This window comes from Bombina bombina, chromosome 5 (assembly GCF_027579735.1).
Source record: "Bombina bombina isolate aBomBom1 chromosome 5, aBomBom1.pri, whole genome shotgun sequence".
NCBI lineage: Eukaryota > Metazoa > Chordata > Amphibia > Anura > Bombinatoridae > Bombina > Bombina bombina.
Window position 1 is genome coordinate 965,974,874 of NC_069503.1, and position 27,989 is coordinate 966,002,862.

General features: G+C 35.9%; 1 protein-coding gene across 1 annotated transcript; it reads right to left on the bottom strand.

Moving 5' to 3' along the window:
• Positions 1-8,949: 8,949 nt before the first annotated feature.
• On the bottom strand, positions 8,950-27,060 carry LOC128659581 (carbonic anhydrase 1-like). Its single transcript, XM_053713171.1, has 7 exons — positions 27,033-27,060; positions 25,775-25,972; positions 24,216-24,334; positions 20,609-20,704; positions 14,952-15,014; positions 13,192-13,347; positions 8,950-9,069 (listed from the first exon to the last, which is right to left on the bottom strand). Exons 1-7 carry the CDS (start codon positions 27,058-27,060, stop codon positions 8,950-8,952), a joined length of 780 nt encoding a protein of 259 aa, XP_053569146.1.
• Positions 27,061-27,989: the final 929 nt, after the last annotated feature.

Sequence of the window (27,989 nt, forward strand, 5' to 3'; positions counted from 1 at the left end):
TATCTATCTCTTCACTAATATCATTCTCATCTCTGCAGTCCCCACCTCCTATTTCCCATCCTCCTACCCATCTAAATTGTAAGTTCCCACAGGAATAGGGCCCTCAATTCCCCCTGCATCTGTCTGAAAATTTTTGTCTTTTATTATATTGTTTCTCCATTGTACTTTTGTCTTTGTACCCTTGGGCAGCGCTGCAGAATCTGTTGGTGCTTTATAAATAAAGAATAATAATAATCAGGCCATCTTACACTGTAAGGAAATGTAGTTACCTATCTATCCATCCCTCTGTTAGAAGAATCTTTTTATCTACAATAAGTTTCTTCATGTATAGCTACATCAATATATCAAGAATAGAATGTTATTTTATGTGCATTGTTATACTGCTGTTTCTCTTCTAAAAGCTCTAGTGCATTTTTCAGGCAACAACTGGTATGATTGTAGCGTATTACGCTTATTATTAGCCATCTGTTTGTTTTTATTAGTGCTATTATAGAGTCTTTGAGCTGAGTTTGCTGTCTTCAAACAATTTGGTTAGATTGGCTACATCTATATTGACATGCTAACTACTATACATTTAAAAGTTAGATATGGGTCCATATATGTATGGATTATATCTTTGTCTCATTATTTAGACGTTTGCTATCATTTAAGAAATGTTCTATTTCTAATTTACTCAGCTTGATTGTGTCCTTTTCAGTTCCTTTAATATTATCAACACTTAAACTTGCACAATCCAGCTCTGCCTTTTTCTGAAACCCTTGTTTCCTTTTCTACTATTTTCTAGCAGTCCCAAAATCCTTGCATTGTGTGTATTATTGTAGTGACCCCTGGTTATTTTCTGTTTGTTACATTATTTATTAATATACACGGATATCGGCTAGATTACGAGTTTTGAGCGCTATAGGGAAAATAAAGAATGCAACAAAAGTTGTGTTATTTAACCCCCTATAGCGCTGCCATTACAAGTTTTAAAAAACCTGGCTTGTGCGTGGGATATGGCTGTGTTGAGCTACATACCGCACACAAAACAAGCGGTGTTTTGACGTGCTCGTGCACGCTTTCCCCATAGACATCAATGGGGAGAGCCAGCTAAAAAAAAAACTAACACCTGCGATCGCAGAAACAAAATCTCCGTAACGCAGCCCCATTGAAGTCTATGGGGAAAAAAAACCTAATGTTTAAACCTAACATAAACCCTACGTCTAAACACCCCAAATCTACCACTCCCAACATCGCCGACACCTGCCTACAGTTATTAACCCCTAATCTGCCGCCCCCGATATCGCCGCTACATAAATAAAACTATTCACCCCTAATCTGCCGCTCCCGATATCGCCGCCACTATACTACATTTATTAACCCCATTCCGCAGCACCCCAACATAGCCGCCACTATACTAAAGTTATTAACCCCTTACCTGCTGCACCCCAACATCACCGCCACTATATTAAAGTTATTAACCCCTATTCCACCACAACTAAATAAAGTTATTAACCCCTAAACCTCTGGCCTCCCCATCACTTACACTAAATAAACCTATTAACCCGTAAACCGCCAGCCCCCCACATCGGAACAACCTAAATTAAACTATATTAACCCCTAAACCTAACCCTAACACCCCCTAACTTTAACATAATTAAAATAGATCTACATTAAATTTGCAATTATTAACTTAATCATTCCTATTTAAAACTAAATACTTACTTGTGAAATAAAACCTAAGATAGCTACAATATAACTAATAGTTATATTCTAGCTAGCTTAGTTGTTTTTTTATTTCACAGGTAAGTTTGTATTTATTTTAACTAGGTAGATTAGTTAGTAAATAGTTATTAACTATTTACTAACTACCTAATAAAAATAAATACAAACTTACCTGTGAAATAAAACCTAACCTGCCTTACACTAAAACCTAACATTACAAAAAAAACAAAAAACTACCATTACAAAATATAAAAAACCTACTATTACAAAAAAATATAAAAAAACCTACCATTAGAAAAACAAACAAACGGAATTATCCAAAAAAAAGAGATTATTCCTATTCTAATAACCTTTAAGGGCCTTTTGTAGGGCATTGCCCTAAGTTAAACAGCTATTTTGCTACAAAAAACACCCCCTAAAAAAATACATTACACAAAATAACAAACAAATTATCAAATATAAAAAAAATAATTCCTATTCTAATACCCATTAAAAAAAACCACCCCAAAATAAAAAACCTAATCTAGAATAAACTACCAATGGCCCTTAAAAGGGCCTTTTGTAGGGCATTGCGCTAAATATAAAAGCTCTTTTAGTGAAAAAAAATTACAAAGACCCACTAACATTATAAACCTCCACCCCCCCAACCCACAAAATAAAAAAAAAAAAACTAAATCTAAAAAAACCTAAGCTACTCATTGCCCTGAAAAGGGCATTTAGCTCTTTTACTGCGCAGACCCTAAACTAAAAAAAACCCCACCCAAAAACCCTTAAAAAAGCCTCTAACCCCCTGACGATCCACTTACAGTTTTTGAAGTCCCGCTTGAACGATCTTCATCCCGGAGTTGAAGTCCTGATCCAGGCGGCGAGAAGTCTTCATCCAGGCAGCCTCTTTAATCTTCATCCCGGCGGCGAAGTCCTGATCCAAGTGGCGAGAAGTCTTCATCCAGGCGGCATCTTCTATCTTGATCCTGGAAGCGCAGAGTGGGTCCATCCCGAAGACATCCGGCACGGAGCATCCTCTTCATACGGTTGCCGCCATACACTGAATTTTCAATGCAAGGGACGCAATTCAAGATGGCGTCCCTTGCATTCCTATTAGCTGAAAAATTTGAATCAGCCAATAGGAATTAGGGCTGCTAAAATCCTATTGGCTATTCAAATCAGCCAATAGGATTTAAGCAGTTCTCATTCTATTGGCTAATTCGAATTTGATGCAGGACTTCAAAAACTGTAAGTGGATCGTCGGGGGTTAGTGTTAGGCTTTTTTTAAGGTTTTTTTGAGTGTTTTTTTTTTAGTTTAAGGTGATGGGGAGACTTATTCCAAAAAGATACAGAATGGTTTGGAGTCTATAAATCATTATGCCTATCTTTATATAAGTTCTCAGCTTAGGTAGCGTTATAAGAAACAAAAGATAGAATGCACCTCATGGTACCGATCAGTATGTCACTCAGCAGGGATACAAGGGTTAATCAGTCCTACTCACATGAAGGAAAGCACAACCAGTGCTAAACAGGCAAGCCAGATCCAAAAGGAGTCCAGAGAACCACAACATGCTGGCAGTAGGCCGTGGAGTAGAGAGTCCCAACCGGATTATCAGAAAACCTTTTAACATCAACATATAATTCAAACATGTTATGAGAATTGGAGGGACTAAAAGACAAGCCTTTTCCTGCCTTTTCCTAAGACTAACTTCATCATCAGATAGTTGGCTGGAGGAAAAATTAAAAATCCCACTTTTCAGTTTCTGTAATATATTCTTTTTGAGGGTTGATTTTCTTCCTCTGTTTCCACGTCTTCGTGGACCCTTTTTCCCCTTTGATTGGGGATATTTGTAGTTAATGGTTCTAGAAATTATGCAATTTTTGGTTGATGATATCTTGGTTTTTGGCGCCTGTCTAAAAAAGACTTGCTACTATGGCTTTCATTACCATTTTGGTGGTAGTCTGTGTTCCCTGATGTGGAGGGATGACCATAAATCTGCTCCTCTATCCTAGGGTTCTGTCGGGTATTGGTAGGTGGAAAATGGTTTTGAGAATTATGGTTAAATTCTGACATTTATCTTTAAAACGAATAATGATTTTGAGAGTGGTTATTAGAATTAGATCTGGGTATAGAGCTAGAATTAGATCTAGGGGCAAAATTTTACTTTTGTCCATCAGAGAATTCTTCTCTAAGGCCTCTTTTATAGTTTCTATTGTAAGGTGAATAATATTGTTGTTCATTATAAGCATAAGCATACCTATTGTTTGTATTGTGATAATCCCTAGGAGGGTAATAAGTAGATCTGTTGTCTCTCATGGGATATTCTGTCCTGTTGGTGTATTGATTCTTTCTTATGATAATTCTTATGGTTGTAATTATGATTGCAGTGGGTGTGATGATCAGTATTCTTCTTTCTTTGGGGTTTAGATACTAAAACCCACTCTTGTATAATCCTCATCCTACAATATACTTGTATAGATATGGATCTCAGAATAATAATTTTTAACATCCCGTAGTTAATTATTACTGAAATTATAGGCGTTACCATTTGTCATCTTGTAGGTAAGCCCTGAAGACCGCTCTTGCCCTTGCGGTCTCCTAGGTTACCTCTCTAACATAACATAACTGGCATATGTCATCACATTGGGTTTAGATCAACACCACACCCCTCCGTATTGACTCACCAATAGGTGGAGTCGTCGGAGTGGGCGTTTTACGTTATGCCACTCCGATTGGTTAAGATGTATAATAGAACCTATCTCTGGGACACTGTGTTATGGATCACATTTATCATTTTTAAGTCAATATATGACTGCTATTGGTGCGATGTAGCCCGCAATATTGCGTCCTCCTGGAGTATGTTTCTATTTACACTCTAAACGTATCTCATGATACTATGATAGTTATAAATGAGATCACGCGCAATGTCACTAATTCCACAATCTTTAGTGTGGGCATAATTTCTTGTGTTATTTCGGATTGGTTTGACATGTAACTTAGTGGGTAGACTTTGTTATACCAAAGAAAATGTATTATAACGCCCCCTTCTAATTGATGTCATAATGGGGCTGCACTATAGCCACATTAGGGAGGGTGTTTTGTATCTCACTGTTATATGTTGTATACGTCATCCAGAGGGTGTGTAATCATTCTCGGTTGATGATTGGTTGTTGATTGTTTTAAATATAGCCACTGTTTTATTGATTGTATAGTCTGAGGAAACTTTGCTGTGTCACTGAGAAATGAGTTGCTGTTGTTTTAATTGAAGTGTTAATAAACTTTTAAACTTTATTCTGGTGCTGTTATCATTCTCATCCACTTCTGGATCCTCCTTCTGGTAATCTGGTTGGGACTCTCTACCCCACAGCCTACTGCCAGCGTGTTGTGGTTCCCTGGACTCCTTTGATTGTAGGGCGAGGATTACCCCTGCTGCTGAGCTGTGTGTGAGTCTGGCAGACGACTCCTTGGATCCGGCTTGCCTGTTTAGCACTGGTTGTGCTTTCCTTCATGTGAGTAGGACTGATTAACCCTTTCATCCCTGCTGAGTGACATACTGATCGGTACCATGAGGCGCATTCTATCTTTTGTTTCTTAGAATCTTCCTTGTCTGGTATGACATCCTAGAAGAGCTGCCTAGACGTGCTTGGTACCCTTTTGCTGACCGGATATACTTCTTTATAACAAGGGTCTTTGATATATCATTGGACTGTGTCCACACCACACTATTTGTGTGTATTATACTCCTTTGTACTCTGATGTATTTACTTTTGTGACATTGGTGACCTACACACTGTGTTGTATTGCCTCTCTTGCTTATATATCATAAATAGAGAATCCTATTGGGTCTTTATCTGATTTCACTCTATATTTTATTTATACTGATTTAGGCACCTCTTATAGATATAGTCCAGGATACAGTGGCTGTGTGTCTTGGTGTATCTTGTTTTTCATAGGCAGCGTTAGGTTTACCTTTCTTTATGCCTCACTGGGCTCCACCAAAGTTCTCCTCCAGAAGTGTCCCCTTTACAACTTGGGAATTCACATATTACCTTTTCAATTGGCTTAAAGGGACAGTCAAGTCAAAAATAAACTTTCATGATTCAAATAGGGCATGCAATTTTAAACAACTTTCCAATTTACTTTTATCACCAGTGGTATTCTTAGTTGAAAGCTAAACCTAGGAGGCTCATATGCTAATTTCTTAGACCTTGAATGCCGCCTCTAATCTGAATGCATTTTGACAGTTTTTCACCAGTACATTGAGCTCACGCACATAAAGTTACCTAGGAGTCAGCACTAATTGGCTAAAAAGCAAGTCTGTCAAAAGAACTGAAATAAGGGGGCAGTTTGCAGAGGCTTAGATACAAGGTAATTACATAGGTAAAATGTATATTATTATAACTGTGTTGGTTATGCAAATCTGGGGAATGGTAATACAGGGATTATCTATCTTTTTAAAGAACAAAAATTCTGGTGTTGACTGTCCCTTTAAACATCTACATGTGGTACATCTGGCCTCAACCATAATCTATTTATTCGCCATCAGGTAGATTACGAGTTGTGTGTTCATCTTTTAACGTTGAAAAAATGGTAAGCTAAGCGTTAAAACAGCACCGCAGCCATTACAAGTCTTGTTGGTATAGCTGTACCGCATACCTTTTAGCCTGTAATGCAACGTCAGTCCCGCACTCATAAAAATGACGTTTTTTCATGGGAGTTCCATAGCGCTGCCATTACAAGTTTTGCGGTGAGGTTAAAAAGCTTGCATTACATCCTATAACGACACGATCCGTACCGCCATCTGAGAGCAGTAGTTATGAGTTTTATTCTACAAAACTGTTACATAAAACTCATAACTAAACTGTTACAAAGTACACTAACACCCATAAATTAGCTATTAACCCCTAAACCGAGGCTCCCCCGCATCGCAAACACTATTTAAATATTATTAACCCCTAATCTGCCGTCTGCCCACATCGCCCCCACTATACTAAAGTTATTAACCCCTATTCCGCCACTCCTTGACACCGCAGCCACTATAAAAGATAAAAGATGCCGCCTTGATGGATGAAGACCTCGCCGCCTGGGTGAAGACCTCTCGCCACCTGGATGTCAGGACTTCAGGAACTGTAAGTGGATCTTCGGGGGTTAGTGTTAGGATTTTTTAAACTTTTTTTGGTTGGGTTTTTTTAGTCTAGGGTTTGGGCTTTTCTTAAAAGAGCTGAATGCATTTTCAGGTCAAGCAAAAGAGCTGAATGCCCTTTTAAGGGTAATGATCATACAAATGCCCTTTTAAGGGCAATGCCCATGCAAATGCCATTTTCAGGGCAATGGGTAGCTTAGATTTTTGTTAGAGTTAGGTTTATTATTTTGGGGGGTTGGTTGAGTTGTGGGTTTTACTGTTGGGGGGTCTTTGTATTTTGTTTACAGGTAAAAGAGCTGATTTCATAGGGGCAATGCCCTACAAAAGGCCCTTTTTAAGGGCTATTGGTAGTTTGTTTGTTTTTTATTTTGGGTGGGCTTTTTTTATTTTGATAGGGCTATTAGATTAGCTGTAATTCTTTTTTATTTTTGTTTGTTATTTTTCGTTATTTAGTGTTTGTTATTTTTTTTAATTTAGTATTTTTTATTTTTTGTAATTTTAGACAGTAATTTTTGTAGTAGTGTTAGGATTTTTTTAATGTGTATTTTAGTTTTCTTTAATTGGTAGTTAGTTTAATTTTAGTTTAATAGTTATGTTAGTTTAATTGTTAGTTTAAACTTTAGTTTTTTTAATTTGACAGGTAAGTTTTAATTTAATTTTAATATAAAGTTAGGGGGGCATTAGGTTTATGGGTTACTAGTTAAATGAGTTTATTGCGATGTGGGGGCTTTCGGTTTAGGAGTTAATAGTTTAATTTAGTATATTTCGTTGTGGGGAGCATGCGGTTTAGGGGTTAATAAGTTTATTATATTGGCAGCGGTGTCAGGGAGCGGCGGAATAGGGGTTTATGAATTTTCATAGTGGCTGCAATGTCGGGAGCGGCAGATTAGGGGTTAATAACATTATGTAGGTGTCGACAATGTCAGGGGCGGCAGATAAGGGGTGTTTAGACGTGGTTTTTATGTTAGGGTGTTAGGTTTAATTGTAACTTTTTTTCCCTATAGACATCAATGGGGCTCTCCCCATTGATGTCTATGGAGAAAGCGTGCATGAGCACGTCAAAGCAGCGCTTGTATTTTGTGCTTTTTGGAGCTCAACGCAACCATATTACATGCACAAGCCAGCTGAAAACTTGCAATGGCAGCTCTATGAAGGGTGAAATAACACAACTGTTGTTGCATTCGTTAAATACCCTCTATTGCGCATAACTTGTAATCTACCTGCATATTCGATGAAATTTTGAACATTGGGCTCAAGTAAAAAAAACTTATACGTGAGAGCAATATTGTGTAAACAAAATGCTCAAAAACACTTGTACTTGCTTCTCCTCATGGTTTTCATGACCACTTGCCATCCCCTCTTCAGAGCTAAGAGTTGATACTTAAAATTCATTATAATCAATTATGCCTAATTCATTTATTTTTGTGTGCACACTCTCTGAGGTAAAATCTCCTACTGAGCATGCGCAAACTTTCACAGTACACTATATGAGTTTGTGATTGGTTGATACCTGTTACATGATATAGGGGCCAAGAAATGACATTTTAAATTTTGAAATTTGTCAGAAAAAAATATATTGCTCATTTAAAACAAATTCAGAGTAAGCACTATTGCATTGTATTTTTATGCACTTGTTGATTATGCTATTTCATGCTAGAGTATTTCTTAATTCTGCATGCAGGGCCCCATGTGTAGGTGGAAAATCCTGACCGTGCCTCCAGAACACTCCGTAATGTAACAATTTATATTAATAAAAAATATTGTAATATGGAAGTAAAAATTGGAGTGCTATGGATTGCGCTCTAAAGATGTTAGAGCACCACAGGGATAACATTTTTACGTTATACTTGTAAATTAGGGTCTAATGTTTTTACAAAGCAACAGATTTTCAGAAAGGCTACAAACTGAGTAAAGTAGAAAGGGGAAAATAATCTGATCCATCCCAAGGGTGCTCATTTCTAACTTACTTCATAGCATTCAACCATATTAATTACAATATTAATTCATCTTTGGTATACAGCTTTAATTGTCATGTTAATTCGTAAAAAAAAAACATGCTCTGTTGTTTATTATAACTGACAGCATATTATAATATTACTTCTGTAGTGTACATGATTTAATGAAAAGAAGCTTTCACTTCTCTGCCCTTTAGAGGCTGTGTAGGACGATGATTGGTCAGTATTGCACAGTCTTCCCGTTCGTCTTCAGAGGACAGAAGGCTGCGGAACTGTCTAATCTAAAGAAATAAAAATGGTTGCATTAGAAAAGAATGTTAAAAAACTAATAAAAAGCCACAAACAATTCAGAGAATTAAGGTTTTAAAAAGTTTCCTCAACTATAAAACGTTGAAGGATATATACAGTCAAATCTTATTTTCGTAAGCAAAGGAAAACTATAATGCAAATCTTAAATACAACATGACCTTGCTGTGTTGAGTAAAAAAATGAGTAATTTCCTAGAAGAATAAATGTTGTGCTAAAAAAACAAAAACTTGTTTGGTGTTTTAAGATTTTTTTTATTAAAATGAACCCTTTTATGAAAGTATTTTTTTAATTTTATTTACAGGTCTAGTGCCTTGTTCTCTGGTCTCTGCCTATTCTATGATGTTTTGAATAAATGCATTTCCTTTGCATGACCATGACACTTTGTGGTTAAGCGCTCTGGCTGCATCTTTACCTGTTTATTTTAATTCATCAAGAGTGTGGCTGTGTATTGGGGATCAATGCTGGGTGATTTGTAAAAAAAACTAAGCAAAATGTAAGCTGAAAGAAGCCAGCAGATCTCTTTTTCTCCAAAAAGGGGTAAACACTAAGGGCCCAATTCTCTAAAGCTCTCTGGTTTGGCAAGATGATCTAAGAAGCCTTGTCAACACAGCAAAGTCCTTCAAAAAATATTAGAAAGACATGTTTGTGCTTGAGAGCTGTTTATGTCACTGTGTAGGGCTCTGGATGTGAGAGACACATTGCAATTTAATGGTAACAAGAAACCTAAATGCTTTGCATGATTTCTTTCAATGCCAGAGAATTTTTGATCATTGTAACCCAAAAACACATATTCCAATAATATATATCCACTTTTAATAATGATCAATTATGTTTTTAGAAACTAAATGTATGTCATGCAATTCTGAAATGCAAATCCTTTAAAGATGAGGAATAATTTCAAACAAGGGTCGACTTTACTAGATTGTAAGTGTGATCTAATTTCAACCAGGTTTTTATACTGATGTTAAAAGAAAAACAGTTAAGATTATTACACAATGAAGAATACTTCAAACACAAGTAGATGGACAGAGGAGATCAGTAAGTACAGTGCTCACTGTAGGGCTGTGTTAAGAATGCATTGAGATCTGATTTTGTCACATGGTCCCAAAAAATACAGGGAAAAAAAAAAACGTATTCTTGTTATCACAAGACAAAACTGAAGGTTGACCGCATAAGAGCCTCAGTATGAAATGTACAATTTAAACTACTTGAACAAAAACTTTACAAATACTTACTGCTCATTCTTAAAGGGACAGTCAAGTCCAAAAAAAACTTTCATTTTTCAAATAGGGCATGTAATTTTAAACAACTTACTTTTATCAACTTTTATCAACAATTTTGCTTTGTTCTCTTGGTATTCTAGTTGAAAGCAAACCTAGGAAGGCACATATGATAATTTATAAGCCCTTGAAGGCCGCCTCTATTTTATTTACTTTTCACAGCAGGGGAGAGCAAGCTCATGTAGGCCATATAGATAGCATTGTGATCACGCCCGTGGCTAGTGGCAGACACTGCACTAATTGGCTAAAATGCAAGTGAATAGATAATAACTAAATGTCATGTGATTAGGGGCGGTCAGAAGATGCTTAGATACAAGTTAGTCACAGAAGTAAAACGTGTATTAATATAACAGTGTTGGTTTTGCAAAACTGGGGAATGGGTAATAAAGGGATTATCTATCTTTTTAAACAACAACAATTCTGGTGTTGACTGTCCCTTTAAGTTTAGTGTAAAAATAAAAAGGTTTTTCTTTAGAGAATTCTAAACAAATTTTCCTATTTTACTTTGTGTTCAATTCCTTCAAAAATGTTTACATGTCTTAAAGCTGCAGCTAGAACGTGGATACAACCTGAGTGCCACAGGAGCAGGGACACAATATAGTAAAAGAAATTCATTTTTATTCTAGTATATCCCTTTAATCTCAATATAATTAGATAAAAAGTATTAAAGCTGATTCATTCTTTCTGATTATCTTACCCCAAATTTTGCAATATCACTCGATTCTGAACAACTTAAATCTTTTCTTTTTGTAACAATTCTTTTAAAAGGTGACACTTCGTTTTGTTACATAAATTGCCACAAAGCTGCTCCTCCAAATATAAAATATATAGCCCCCAACTACCAGGAGCAAAAGTTAAAAATAAATACGTATATCTGGGGCTCCTATAAAAAAAAAACAGCAATAACTATGAATAATTACACTCCTTCTAGTTCTAACCACTAATGGAATCAAAATATGTTAGTCTCAGAATTTAAGTGGGCATATGATATCAGTATTTACCTTTTAAATCAATATAATTGTTTTAAATGTATGATGTCATTGGTGAAAACAAACAAAACAAACAAAAACAGCAACTACTTCTATTTTTATAATATCAGTAGTAGTTATCTTCCCATTCATTATAGCTATAATATATCACATGCCATTTTAAGTTTGAACCTTGTTGCACTAACTGTGAAAATAACCTTAACTCTTTATATTCAGATATTTTAAAATAAATCTCTTTGGCAGCGTTTGGCCAAGTGGTAAATATCTTTGATTTTGTGGACTAAGAGGCAAGATAGATGATATTGTGTAGGTATTTCTATAACAAAAGGGGAAAAAAAAACAATTTTCCACAATATTTTATTGATGACAAATATATCACAAACAAATGAGCCATTCAAAAACATACTTTGGCTGCAGCTTAATTTTCATTTTATATTTTTGTGAAGAAATGTTGCTGTTATGAGATTCAGTATTACATTTGCTACTTTTTGTGACGGTTGCTTTTAAATGGGAATATTGTGTTAATGAATATCGTAGTGTTCCAAGCGGTAATGCAAAGCAATGAGAGCGCCAAATACAGTGTCTGTTGCAACTTCTCAACTAATAGATAATAATTAAATGAATGAAATTTACTGTGTTCCAATAAACACAATGACATTTGAATTTCCAATAATTTTCATCTGTCAGAAAATACGATTCTTTATATTTTCTTTTGTCAAGCATTTAACAATGTAAAATCCATTCTTAGCTTTAGCCGGCCATATTTGAGCCCCAGGCTGTAGTTTGTCTATCCCTGTACTAGACCATTAGAAATTCTCATAAGACATTGATCTCTGTATCTCAAATCTGTGGCTGGCAATTAGTGCTCAAAAAAACTTTGTATGCATCAGCTGCCATCTGCTTTCAAGGCTTCTCTTACTCTTTAGAAACCATTTACTTCCAGCATGGATCTCAAAACAACGGAGGAGATATACTTTTTTTTCATGACTATAACTATCAAAAGCCAATACAAGGTAAAGACTTTTATAAACTTTGCTACAACATACTTTGCAATGTGTTGCTCAGCATCTCAAGGCTATTCCACCAAGCATACTAATTACATTGTCCTGACTAAGAAACATATTACTCTCAAATGACAAATTATTCATTTTAAGTGTTTTCAGTTTTTATGGTGTGAGAAGATTCCTGACAGCAGCAAACTCTAAAGGGCTCGCTTTATCAAGATGGGATGGACAGGGGCGTACATATGCACCCTGTCTGACCTAGCTCTCCTCAGGTGGGCAGCAATCCGATGCCGGAATTTAAGATTGCATGTGAGCGCTATTTTGGGCTTGCGTGCAATCCCGCCCTCTGCCCACGGACGAGACCGGCGAGATTGAAATTCTCCACCTAAGAGTTGGAGAAGAGTCTAGGAAGCAGCGGTCTGATGACCGGTGCTTGATAAATACTGACTGCAGGTTCCCTTCTGAGAGTGAAACCTTTGATAATCGAGCCCTATAAATTTGTAGTAACAACAGATATCTCCATTAAAGTCAAACGATTTTTGATGTTAGTGTCAGTTCATAAAGTTTACAAATAAAATGTAAACTAGACCAATAATGTTGTTTGTTTCGGAATGGTATTTAAAAAAATCTACTTGGCATTATCCATTTATAACATGTATCATATTCTATAGCAAAGGAGTACTGATTAGTAATAAAAAACACTGTTCTAATGGAAAAATACACAAATGGCTGATAAAATGTAAACTTTTACAAATATCATCTATGAAGTTTATATTTCATGCATATTATATATTAAAAAAAGTTTTCTCTTTATAGTATACCTGATCAGAACTTGCAGTTATTGGCTCCTTAAATATAATCCAGGTGACGCACTCACACAGAGGGGGGTGAGTCAAGGAACCATTGTAGGACCAGTAATCCATAGATGCAGGCAGCAGCGATGAAGTATCAAAATTAGTTAATGTAGCTTTTTTGCCCTTTGGAGGAAATGATGCACAGGTAATTATCTTGTAAGCAACATTAGGGTTTAGTATACATATTTATCACACAAGATCCATTAAAATATATATATTTATCTAATGGTTCAGATTAGAAATCTATTTTCCACTAGTATTATTGACTTTTTCTAAGGCTGTAACTCTTTTATCAAATTATTACAAATGTATGTAATGCAATGCAGCAAAACTATTAGTGATGCAAAATCAATACCCATTTAGCCCCCTAACAAGTGCTTCTATCCTTGGTTAGTTGCCAGACCCCTGCTGGGTAATATTTTGCAAACATAATGGAGCAGGCAATACAACCAATCCTGTCCAGCTGCTTTTCTGTTGCCCTGAAGTCAATTTGCGTAGGAAATAGTAGTCAAATGGATTTTTTTTTAAATAAACATATTCCAAGTGCCCAATAGAAATGACGTGGCTGCACTCTAAAGTGGCCAAATTGTTTAAAAAATATATTTGATTTTGTTAGAAATATTAACAAATCAAGGTTTGCAGACATGTACAAAAATCGTTGTACATGTCTGCAAAAATCGCTGTACGTCTTGTGCCCCCTAGTGGCGCTTATTCGTAGACAAAAGGGCTCCTCTGCCAGATCCCTTAAATAAGCTATCTACAGATTATCCTTTTAACCCTATATTTGCTAAAAACAAGCAGTACTTTAAAAACATACACATTTAACATTATGGATATCAAATATTATTGAGCCCCATTGGGAATCTGGTTATTAATTTGTAAATTCAATTATTCTTTTTTTATCCAAAATCCTGTACTTATTACTTCCTCTAGGTAGTACCTTAGCTACATCAATGGTGCTAATTTTAAAATGAGCTATATTTGTAAAGTGTACGTTATTATAATACCTCACAACTGTAGAGTCTTTTCTATAGTTCTTCACATTATTTACATGCTCACGGATTTGTGTTTTCACCTCTCTGGTCATTTTGCCAACTTATTGAGCATGGCAAAAATGTCACTCCAACAAATAAATAGCAGTACAGTTCACATAAAGCAAAATGTCTTATATTTTAACATCAACTGAACATCATAACTCCACATTCCAAATGCCCCCCTAAAAGGGATACTAAACCCAAAAATTTTCTTTGACGATTTGGATAGAGCATGCAATTTTAAGAATCTTTCTAATTTACTCCTATTATCAATTTTTCTTCCTTCTCTTGCTACCTTTATTTGAAAAAGCAGAAATGTAAGGTTAGGAGTCGGCTCATTTTTGGTTCAGCCCCTCAGTAGCACTTGATGATTGGTGGCTACATTTAGACACCAATCAGCAAGCGCAACTAAGGTGCTTAACCAAAAAGTAAATTAGAAAGTTGCTTAAAATTGCATCTGAATCAAGAAAGAAAATATTTGGGTTTAGTTTCCCTTTAATGAATATTAGATGAAACAAAATATACTTTTGTGTGACAAATGATTCAACCAAAGTATTTTCTTTTTTTATCTGTGCTCATCTAGTGAATATGCTATAAAAATTATGGGAGTATGGTAATTTGTTGATTGTGATCACAAAACTGAATATGAATGAATTTATATAAAACAACAATGAGCTGGTCGTTTGTCTTTACCTTTGTCTTAATAAGAGGCAACACATCAACAACTTTCTGCAGACCCGGATGAGCTTTACCAATCTTTAATAAATGAGAAATAAATCATTATATTTACATGTTTAATGAAGTTCAGAGATCACATAAGAAATAATTAAATTTGTAAGAGTCAAATGACAACAAAACCTTATTTGGATTTCAGAATATTTGTATATTTACATCTGCAAAATTGGATGGCTTAAAGAGGTGATGAGGCCAAGGGTCCGATACTGGAAAAAATTGCCAGTCTAGAGGGGTTTTCCAGTTCAACACTTGCAGGGGCAGCCCTCAAGAATTCTATTAAAAAAGGGCTGTCCCTGCGAGTGGTGAGATGTCTCCCTTAAAAATAATGAGAGCTCTCTGCTAGGTAAAAGTTCGCAATGGAGGGGGCGTGTCCGGGCTATGGTCTAAGATGGCAGCTAAACTGGAAGCTCTGTAACATAGGGTTACATTCCGCCTGCAATCTAGAGTTTAAATAACCATCCAGGAAGAATTCATGTTCCACGATACAGAGGAAACTTAGCTGAATGGAATCATCTAAAAATCTTCTTTAATAATATAACAGGACTTTACAGACTGGGCCGCTGAGTGTCTCGGGCGGTCTCTAAGAAGAGAGATCTCAGCTCCCCCCCGGGAAACCAGGTAAGCAGAGAATATTGAAATCCTCGGCCTAAAATCATCAGCATTTCTTTGCCATGGAAGAGTCACTATATCTGAAGGTACAAGCCTTATTTATTAACTTTGACCGACAAATGAATATTCAATTTGATCGCCTCATGGAAATTGCAGGGGCTCAGGGCACAGAACAGGATAAAGCAGTGTGCCCTGTCCAGTGTGGCCGGGAAGATGAAGTGTGGCCTAAAGCATGGGGTCATGCAAGTGACTAATTGTTGCGCTTTCCCTTAAATTGGTAATGAACAGTGCTGGGCACTTAAGTCGGGGGAGATATGTGCTGAGACACAAAATAGCATGGGTTTGCGCTGTTGTGTAAACCTACTTACTCAAAGGCCGAGTCTCCCCCCTTACTACCTATGCTACAACCAGATACGGGACCATTTGCAGCTGAACCTCAACCTCAACCTACCGCACTTGATCCTGAGCTGAATGCAGATCAGGCTACTTCTTCTCAAAGGAAGTAGATGCAAAACTGCACTGTGCAGGAGCGTGAAATGAGAGCTGACAGAGATCCAGTTTTTTTGCAGAATGGTGAAGCTACCCTTTCCGTGAGTGGAGATCATATAAATGCAACATCAATTAGACCCTCCCTACTTATATCGAACACTATATTTCCTATGTGGGGGCTGTATCCTCTAAGGACTGTCTGCTTTTATACACGGTAGATTGCTTGGCAGCTTACAAGTGACCGGAGCCCTATACGAAACTGTGTGTCCCAATCTCCTAAATCAGTCCGGATGTATCAGCAGAGTCCTGCTGCACCAGCGCCTAGGTATTGGATAGATGGAACAATAATTCTATCATGCTGGCCCGGGGTGGAGAGGCCTTTTCACCTTTGGTCCGGTAATGGTACTACTTTATGCTGGACAGTCCATATTCTTTGTTAGAGACTGTACTGTGTTCCTGTTTTTTTTTTGTTTTTTTTTAGTGACATTCTCGTTTTATATTTGTGGTCTATTGCACTGTGCATATAGGTTTGCTATGCTTTGATAGCTAATCTATACTACACCTATCAATGTATTTAACTAGTATCTAATCCCTAAAAGTTTTTTGGTATCTATGGGGGGTGGTAAAAGTGGTGTCTTGAAGATTGAGAGAGCATGTACTTAATATTGTTTATCTATGACTGCATGCGCCTCTTCTCCTTGTGCCTCTACAATTATGTTGGAACCTTGTATAATGTTACTCCAGAAATGTAGGTGTCCCCTATGTTGTTATGGGTTCAATTGTTTGTTAATAGTTTGACAGCGGTACCTAATCTTTCATAAATAGTGGGCTGTCGGCGGCCGAGACAGCCCACTAGGTTTACTCTTATAGTTGACCTACAGGATTACTCTTTGGGGCTGTTTAACCCTCTATTACTTTATACTTAGTGTTAATAGCTCCTCTTCAATTATAATCCTATAAGGGGAAGAGTTATTCTTTTTTATTTACATGCTTAGACTATTAGCTGTTCTCAATTATATTCTATTGCCCTGAGTTAAGTTGACAAGGGAAAGTTAAAAAGTGTTTTCTATTACATATAAGCCAACTTATCATGCTTTTACAGAGGCTCAGCCGCAATCTCTTTTATATGTCATTTTCAGAGGTCCAAAAGTTTCATATTACAGAACTGGTATTTCTATATTTGCTATCTAAATATAGTGTGTAGATACCTATAAATGTGCATATATTTTCAATGGGTCCTGGAAGGACCTTGATTATATTCCCCTTAGTCTACTCCCCTTATTTATATTTACACTTTGTGGTCCAAGAATGTCCAATAACTACTAGTTGGGGTATGCTTTTTACTTTTCTGTATATTGGAGGGGATACTCTGAAACAAGATAATGTCATCTAGTAGCGAATTTGCAGGTTCAAAAGTAACCTGTGTCACTTAAAAACCCTCAGTTTAGGGAGGTATGTTATTTGGGGCCCAAAAGTGGCCTCTGATGTTAATGAGGGCGAAAAAGAGGGGTGTCTATGGTTTGCTCTTTAAATATTTAATGAGCGTTTTATTATGTGCTTGTAAAAATATGATGCTGCTGGACATATACTGTATTCGATCTTGTCATATTTACTTTTTTCTGTATGCAGAATGAGCAAATTGATTGTTTTGTAATTTTTTAAACCCCAATAAAAAAATAAATTAAAAAAAAAAAAAAAGTTTGCAATGGAGAATGAAGTACAGAGGGAGACCCCAGCTTATGTTGGTGAACAATTTTGTTGTGATTTTTGTTTCACCTTAACAATACATTTTTCTCCTGAGTATATTTCTGTGAATGATTGAATTATTCATTTTGTATCAATATTATATTACTCTATTTTCATTGCACACTTTTGTAATGTATGCGTCTCCTTCCCATACAAAAATGTGTAAACAACAATATTTTACTGTAGGTAATATGAAATATTTACATGTCATAATACAGCTTGTATATATAACCTAAAGGTAGTTTTATATCATTTTCAATACTTTTGTATACATAGTACCCTCAGTAAGATAATATGGTACTGTGATAGTCGTTGTTTTAAATAAATATAGACTACTAGTCCTAAAGCCCGTGTACACGGGCCAATTTTTGCAGTACAGCGGTTCCACTCCTTGCTCTCTCTCTATCCCCCCTCTTTTCTTCTCTCTCCCCCCTCTCTTTTGTTCTATCTCTCCCCCTCTCTTTTAATCCCTCTCTTTTGCACTCTCTCTCCCCCTCTCTTTGCACTCTCCCCCTCTCTTTTGCTCTCTCTCTCTTTCCCCTCTCTTTTGCTCTCTCTCTTTATCTCCCCTCTCTTTCACCCCCTCTCTTTTGCTCTCTCTTGCGCCTTCTCTTTTGCTCTTTCTCTCTCCCCTCTCTTTTGCTCTCTCCCCCATCTTTTTTGCTCTCTCTCTACCCCCTCTCTGTTGCTCTCTCTCCCCCTTCTCTTTTGCTGTCTCTCTCCCCTCTCTTTTGCTGTCTCTCTCACTCTCTTTTGCTCTCTCTATCCCCCTTTTTTACTTTCTCTATCCCCCCTCTTTTGTGCTCTCTCTCTCTCCCCCCTCTTTTTTTCTGTATCTCTTCCTCATCTCTTTTCCTCTCTATATCCCCCCTTTTTTGCTTTCTATCTCCCCCCTCTCTTTTGCGCTCTCTATCCCCCTCTTTTGTTCTCTCTCTCCCCTTTCTTTTGCTCTCTTTCCCTCCTCTTTTGCGGTCTCTCTCTCTCCCCTTTCTTTTGCTCTCTTCCCCCCTCTCTTTTGCTCTCTCTCTTTATCTCCCCTCTCTTTCACCCCCTCTCTTTTGCTCTCTCTTGCGCCTTCTCTTTTGCTCTTTCTCTCTCCCCTCTCTTTTGCTCTCTCCCCCATCTTTTTTGCTCTCTCTCTACCCCCTCTCTGTTGCTCTCTCTCCCCCTTCTCTTTTGCTGTCTCTCTCCCCTCTCTTTTGCTGTCTCTCTCACTCTCTTATGCTCTCTCTCCCCCCTCTCTTATGTTCTCTCTCCCCTCTCTTTTGTGCTTTCTCTCTGCCCTCTTTGCGCTCTCTGCCATCTTATGCACTCTCCTCCTCTCTTTTGCTCTATCTCCCCTCTCTTTTGCTGTCTCTCTCCATTTTCTCCCCCCTCTCTTTTGCTGTCTCTCTCCCTCTCTTTTGCTCTCTCTATCTCCCCTCTTTTGATCTCTATCTCCCTCCCCTTTCTTTTGCTCTCCTTCCCCCTCTCTTTTGCTGTCTCTCTTCCTCTCTCTCTATCTCCCCTCTTTTGAGCTCTCCTTCCCCCTCTATTTTGCTGTCTCTCTTCCTCTCTTTTGCTCTCTCTATCTGCCCTCTTTAGATCTCTCTCTCCCCCCTCTCTTTTGCTGTCTCTCTCCGTCTCTTTTGCTCTCTCTCTATCCCCCCTCTTTGGAGCTCTTTTGAGCTCTCGTCACGGCCCACCCGGCCCTGCCCACGTCACAGCCCGCCCGGTCCCACCCACATCTGGCCACGCCCACGTCCGGCCGGCCCGTTACTCACTCTGCAGTGTTGAAGGCCAGGTGTGTTTGTCCTCGCGCGCAGTGTCTGCGCATGACAGCTTCGGACAAACATACTTGGCCTTTTATTATATAGGATTATTTGCATTGTGTCTCAGAACAATTTGGCTTATTTTGTAATGTGTTTGTTAAGTAGATAAATAAGGGAATTTATCTCTTCCACTGTGCTGATAATGTCCATCCAGAGCTGTTTTCTGTATATTTTTCTAGCCTATTTGCATATACCTGCCAATCTCTGCTCATGTTCTGTTTGGTGAGCTGATATGTTTGCAGCACCAGAACATAACTTTTGATAACTATAGGCCAGATAGTCACTCATAACTGTGGCACATTATTTTGCACTCAGATTTTGCGCAAAAAATAACATATGATCAGGTATTAAAAGTTCTTGGTTAAAACATTTAACCAAACTGTTTTTATAGCCCCTGATATTTATATAGCGCACTCTATACTTTCAATGGGAAGCAGAAGAATTGTGCTCATTGTGATTGTATTGTCAGCTGTGTTCTCTTTTGATGCTTTTGAAAAACAACTATTAACCGTTATTGCTTGCAATTGTGCGTTTAACAACATGGAAGATTTCTAGCAAAGAACTTTATAAAAAAATTCACTACACGTGCGGAATTCTTCTGCTTCATCAGAATTATCCAACATGATTTTTAGTGCAAGCTTTTATAAAAATATTTCTGATAAAAATTAAGCACCTGCGCTATCTGTCATGTAGTGTAGTGCGCATTATAATACCACGCACACAAATATTAACCATGGACTTGTAGTAGCAGCACAAAAACATGGTATGGATTATTCTCTAGCAATGTTTATGAAATAACCTAAATGATTTTCTGCTGTCACGTAATCAGAAGCATCTTTATTTGAAACAGGGTTCATTCTAAATAAGCAGGTGACAAACAGAAGTGCATAATACAAATTTCACAAGCAAATGTTTATAAAAGTCTAATAATCATAATAATAAAAAAAATAACCAACTCACTTGTAGAAAAACTGTAAGAACAACACACCCATCCGAACTGTTAGAGGCCTCAGCAAAACTGGAATATTTCTCAGCATTCCAGTGAACCAAGTGTAACTGAAAACAAAAATAACAGAATATTTATTATTTCTTTTTTTATAAACACTGATTAAATAGAAACAATTCTGCAATGGATTATATTATTTTTATACACACCCTTTATATACATACAGGCGTAACTCAGAGATATTGCAGTTTTGGTTCCAGACCACCGCAATAAAGCAAATCTAGCAATAAAGTGAGTCACACTAATTTTTTTGTTTCACAGTGCACATTATATATATATATGTGTGTGTGTGCATATATATGTATTCATGTGTATTTATGTGTTTATATGTGCATATATACTGGAAAAATGGCACAGATAGACTTAATCAACACGGTTGCCACAAACCTTCAATTTGTAAAAAGATTAATATCTGTAAAGCTTAAAGGAACATGAAACCCAAAGAAATTATTTCATGATTCAGATAGAGAATACAATTTTAAACAACTTTCCAAATTACTTCTATTATTTAATTTGCTTCCTTCTCTTGTTATCCTTTGCTGAAAGGTTTATCTAGGCAAGCTCAGGGGCAGCAGAGAACCTAGGTTCTAGCTGTTAATTGGTGGCTGCATATATATATTGATTGTGATTGGCTCATCCATGTGTTCAGTTAGAAACCATTAGAGCATTGCTGCTCCTTCAACAAATGATACAAAGAGAATGAAACAGGTTAGATCATAGAAGTAAATTAGAAAGTTGTTTAAAATTGTATTCTCTATCTGAATCATGAAAGAACATTTTTGGGTTTCATGCCCCTTTAAAGTGTAGGTAAAGTTAACTCGCCATGAAACTGTAATAATATTCTTTGCCCAAAATTCAGTTAATAATAAGTTATTGCTGTTTGTACTCATTGTTTCTTTGCCGGCAAATTCAACCCATTTTTGTTTTTTTTCACGGGTTGGTCACGTTTTTTTAAGAGCCTATCGAAAATCTGGCCGTTAGGCGGCGGTCAATCGAAGTCATCTGCCTCCCAGATCATGTGCACATGCGATAAGATTTATTGCTTCAGCTCTAAATACAAGTGCGCTCCCGTTTCACACATGCATAGTAGTGTTATTATGGAATTCCAATAGTAGGTAATAAGAAAGAATAATGCATGCACATCGGAAAAACGAGTAGAGGATTACCGCATGCGCAGTAGGTAGAGAATCGCCGATTCGCGCATGCGAAGTTGATCGGAGGATTGTGAACGCGCTTTTAATTATTGGTTATTTGTAGAGTGCCAACAGATTCCGCAGCGCTAGCTTTTGAAACACAGGTGGGACCGCTCTATACATCACTCAATAGAAAATAAGGAAATAGCGGTTGGGAGGAGTAAAGATCACAACGGTAGGGAATTATAAATATGTTTTATCTTATAAGTATAGAAAAATTGGGTGAAACATTTTTTGCGATTAGCTTATTTAGGTCTTGAATGATTAATTTGTGTCTTCAAATTGTTCCAACTTTACCTTTACTTGAAATATTCAGTATATATAATGGCTTTAAATGACGCATAAGACAGGAAACGCCTCATCATTATAACAAATATCTTATTTTATGTTTTATGTTATTATTTATCATTTTAAACAGCTTTTCAATTTACTTCTAATTTTTCTTAGTTTTTCTTGTTTTCGTTTGTCAAAAAGCAGGAATGTAGGCTCAGGAGTGTGCACGTGTCTGCAGCTCAATATGGTAGCTGTTTTGCTACAATGTTATACATTAGCAAGAACACTAGATGGCAGCTGTTTTGCTACAATGTTATACATTAGCAAGAACACTAGATGGCAGCACTATTTCCTCTCATGTAGTGCTTCAGGCGTGTGCATGCTATCAGCCTAGGTATCTCTTCAACAAAGAATAACACAACAACTAAGCAAATTTCCTAATATAAGTAAATTGGAAACTTTTTTTAAATTGTAATCTTTATCTGAATAATGAAAGAAAATGTTGGCGTTTTATTTCCCTTTAATGATAAAAAAGTGACTTGCTAACATACATTTTACATTTTGTGATATAGCAAGTAGACATGTGCATGGCGAAAAAATTTGGTTCGGTTCGGATCGATTCGGAATTTTTCGAAGTTCGGTTCGGATCGATTTGAATTCGGAAAATTTTGAATCGATTTGTTTCGGATTCGTTTCGGATTCATTCGGATTTGAAGAAATTCGGCTGGATTCGGTTCGGAAATTCGGCAATTCGGTAAGTGTTAGGTGGGATTAGACTAGTATTATACTGTATATTAGGTGTTAACCTAACATACTGTATAATACTAGTGTAATCCCAATGGCCATCCGAATTTACGAATCGATTCGATTCGGAAAATTCGGCAACATTTTAATTTGGAAATTCGGTTTGATCCGAATCGCTGAATTTGCCGAATTTCTCCGAATTTCCGAATCGAACCGAATCGCACATGTCTAATAGCAAGTCTGAAAAATTGTAGAATAACATGTTTTATTCAATTATATGATTACACAGTGATTTATTAAATATTTCTTAACTACCAAAACTATGGAGTTGATCACAGTCGTATCTAGTGATTTTCTATAGAATATCCCCATTAAATTATATAGGGATAAATCATCTGATACACTTTTATACAGATTTGTGATCAACCCCTATATCAAGTAATAAATTATTACTAACAAATATTACCATATGTACTATGTTTCATTAGTTTAATAGTAAAAGCTGTTCCCTATTTCATAAGTACTATTAATATTGTTGTTTTCCTATAAAATGGGAGAGGGTCGTAATCAATATAGAAGGTCCAATTGTTACAACTTGTGGAGGAAAAAAAATTAATATAAAGCAAGTTGAATATTTAAAAAAAGGTAAATAATAATATAAATATTACAAAGAAAAGTATAAGTAATCAGTATAGGTGAGTTAAGAGACATTATTTGAGATAGTATTCTGGTAATACTATTTTAATACACTTTGCAATTTATGTACATTATAGGAAAAAGTTGCAATAGTATGTTGTAAATGGACAGTAAACATTGTGAGATTGTAATATAAAAAGTTTAATTATACATAGTAAAATAATTTTACAATATATTTTTATTATTTATTGTGCCTTCTTTTCATGAAATTAAGCTGGGAAAATTGTAGCTTTTATAATTTTAGAACTGAAAAAGCACAAATAATGCACTAGGCTAACCATGCACCATATCTTTCCCTAATTGGCTTTAATAGATAAGAACTGCTAAACAGTGCACGTTAGACTGACATAATGAATTTGGCTAGCCTTGTAGTCTGCAGACTCAAACCCAGATTGGCTTCTCCCAATAGGTCTATTGATGGGTGCAGTTTGGCTATTGAAAAACAATTGCAGTAAACAATTTGTTAATTTGTTTTAAATTGCTTAGACTTAGCTGATATGTTATTAGCCTGTCGATAATACTTGTGATCAGAAAGTAATTATTAAACAGGAGCTCCATAGACTTCTAGATAAGCAAATAAATGTAGATACAATTGTTATCCAGACCAGAAACATATTTTTATGTCCCTGTAGAAAACTATACAATGATTTCTTACCTCTGCAGCAAATCCTTTTCCATCAACTGTGTGTTCTGACCCAAAGACATCGGTTGGGCCCCAGTGAAAGTGGAATTGATTCATTCTATAGCTTCCTGTCAGGGGCCCCCCTTTTACCACTGAAAGTAATATTACTACTTTTTAGTTATACTGCACAATGCACAACACAATTTAATATAATCAAGTATTTTTTATTTTACGTTTTTATCCGCATTTAAAAAATTATTAAAACATTTACAAACTCCGTTCACCTCCATCTGAAAACCTCACAAAATATTTACATAAGGGAGCATAAAATGTAATTTGGCACATAATTCATATACTTTTTCACTGCGTAAAGTATATTTTTTCCCACGTATAAAGCGTAGTTAACTTGATTGGTTTGGTATGTTAAAAAGGGAGAGCGATTTATTAAGACCTGCTTGTAAAGCATAGTAAAATATACATTTAATAGACTTCATATCACTTTAAGATTTTTTTAAATCAGTAATCTGAAAAGTTGCTACTTGTTGCTGTATTTTTATATGAATATTGTTTAAATTCCCATTTAAATACATCTGCAAATAACTGGAATGTTACTTAAATGAGCATGAAACTCAAAATATAAATTCCCCATTATATTTAATCATATATAGCACAAAAAAGGTGTCTGCTTTTCCTGTTATTGAAATCTGAAAATTATAGTGTTTTTAACACCCCTAGAGAGACTAAAGTGCATGCTGTGAAGTCCAGAAATCTGATTTTTTTTTTTTATTAACAAAAATAAATAAATATACTTTCATGATTCAGACCGGGTATGCAGTTTTAATATACTTTTTAGTGTACTTCTATCATCAAATTTGCTTCATTCACTTGGTATCCTTTGTTGAAAAGTCAGCTCCAGAGCATGAGGGCTCTACTGGGACTTAGCCGACCGCGTAGAGTGAGCTAGTGACAAGACTAATACATATGTGAGCCTACCTAGATATGCTTTCAAACAAACAATACCAAGAGAACAAAGCAAATATAATACTAGAAATACGTTGAAAAGCTTCTTATAATTGCATTCTTTATCTGAAAAAAGGAAAGTCTCCCTTTAAAGGTACAGTAAAGTATTTTTTGGAATTTAAGCATCAGAAATTATTCTCCATATTACCCACAATTTTCAAACAAAATAAACAAAAGCAAAATGTGCATGGTTTGAGATTGCTTGTTGTTTTATCTTCTTTTCTAGTTTTGCCCAAGTGTGAATTTATTTTTAACTGAAACATTTTAGTAGGACATTAAAATAAATTAGTTTTCAGATAGACTTCTTTTTATCATTACTAAAGTAAACCATATACAAAACTATTAAGTATAGATACAAACAGTTTATTTGACTGCTATGGCTTTTAAAAGCCTCACTCTGGCTCTCAGCTCACTTGATGTTCACAGTATATTGTGCTTCATCGTCTAGCTATAATTTAGCAATTTATTCATATAGCTTAATATATAAATACATTCTGGGCACAACTGGACTAACTGCAACTCCAAACTACACCACATGATATTAAGAAAGTAGCTAGTGAATGTATTATTACCTGAGAAGTCCTTCTGGTCATCAGAGACCACTTGGAAAGAATGACCCACATTGACAATGTATTTAGTAGAAGCTGGATTATAGTTGACACTTAGAGACTTCAGTGATTCATCAGGTTTTGTGTCTTTGCTCTTGATATCAATTGGTGATTGGAAGTTTCCTTGAGCAATGGGATACAAGGTGTGCCAGTGATCAGGTCCTAACAGAAATTAAAAATAGACATTTCGATAGTATTTTTTTTTTAATTACTATAATATTATAGGTGATTCATATGGTATAAGCTTTTATTTCAGTATAGTTTAACACTCATAGAGTGTATCCTTTACCACACACATGTGCACTACTGGATTTGAATATTTATGTATATTCATGTTTACAACATATTTATTCCAGGGAAATGTATTTACGCATACATACACACGCGCACACAAAAACACGAGCACACACACGAACACACACGTACATGCACACACACGAGCACACACACATGCGCACACACACAAGCACGCACACACACACACGAGCACACACACTTGCTATCTGAGATCATTTCAAAATCTTTTTAAAATTAAATTCAGTTTTGGTCCTTTTCTCAGAGGGTCATAGCATTTCATTTAAAGGGACACAGAACCCAATTTTTTTTCGTTCATGATTCAGATGATAGAGCATGACATTTTAAGCAACTTTCTAATTTACTCCTATTATCAAATTTTCTTCATTCTCTTGGTATCTTTATTTGAAATGCAAGAATGAAAGTTTAGATGCCGGCCCATTTTTAATGAACAACCTGGATTGTCCTTGCTGATTGGTGGATAAATTCATCCACCAATAAAAAAGTGCTGTCCAGAGGCCTGAACCAAAAAAAAAAGCTTAGATGCCTTCTTTTTCAAATAAAGATAGCAAGAAAACAAAGAAAATTGATAATAGGAGAAAATTAGAAAGTTGCTTAAAATTGCATGCTCTAACTGAATCACAAAAGAAAAAAATTGGGTTCAGTGTCCCTTTAATCTACAGATTAAATGATTTTAAAGACAATTTGGTAATTAAAACTCGTACATTATATATTTTGATTACATTTTGTTTGTTATTGTATGTGTTTAAATTCTATTATTAATGTGGCTTGGTATTTCTATATCTGCTGAGTGTATATCTCCACCAAATACAACTAAGAATGTTCTAACCCATAAAAAGCATCTAACTTGGTTTGTAACATTGTGTGATTTATATATTTATAATATAACCTCAAGTAAATGACATACCATTGTGTGCATCGTATCCCCAAGACATTGTTCTTGTGCTCTTGAGTAGTGTGGGCTACTGCTTTTGTTTAGTAGTAATAAGTTGTCTGCAGGTAGCTACTACTCACTACGCTGTCTTTTATATGTTTAGTTAAAAAACTTTATAGCCTTCTCCGAATTACCCTTCCACATGTGACAATGAAAATAAAAATCATAAAACACCCTCTCTAGACCATATGGTGCCATAGTTAACATTGTCATAATGAGTTGCACCATATAATTCCACTTGTTAAGAATATTTAGCTTGCTATTGATCATAAATGTTACGTAATACTAGAATTGCATATTGTCTTATATGACTAAAAGTTATAGTTTTTAACTTTGACATACAAAAGAATAAATTCTATTCAGGAGGGACTGGGGCGAATTATGGAGTAACATACAGTGCATTTGAGTTGTAACCATAATCTCTTCTGTAATGTAACAATTAATAAAGGAACATGAACTCCAAATTATTTTATTTATGATTCATATACAGTGTAAAATTTTAAAAACATTCCAATATATTTCAAATTTACTTTGTTCTTTTGTTATTCTTTGTTGAAAAGCAGGTCGATAGACTCAGGAGTGTGCACATGTTTAGAGCCCTATTTTGCAGCAGTTTAGCAAGAATGCTTTCAACAATATTATATGTTGGGAAAATACTGCTGCCATCTAGTGTTTGAAAGTATTACTGCTGCCATAGAGTACTCCAGACAAGTGCACGCCATTTACCTAGGTATTCTATTATTCAACAAAGGATTTCATGTCCCTTTAATAAATAATTTAAAAAAGGCCACAGGCAGCAAATCCTCCAGGTAAAAAATGGGAGGACAATAACATTATGAAAAACTTGGGAAAGGGAAAAAAGATTCTTCTAAAGTGCCAACAAATTCAGCAATGCTACACAAAGTGAAATACATGGGGTACATTACAATA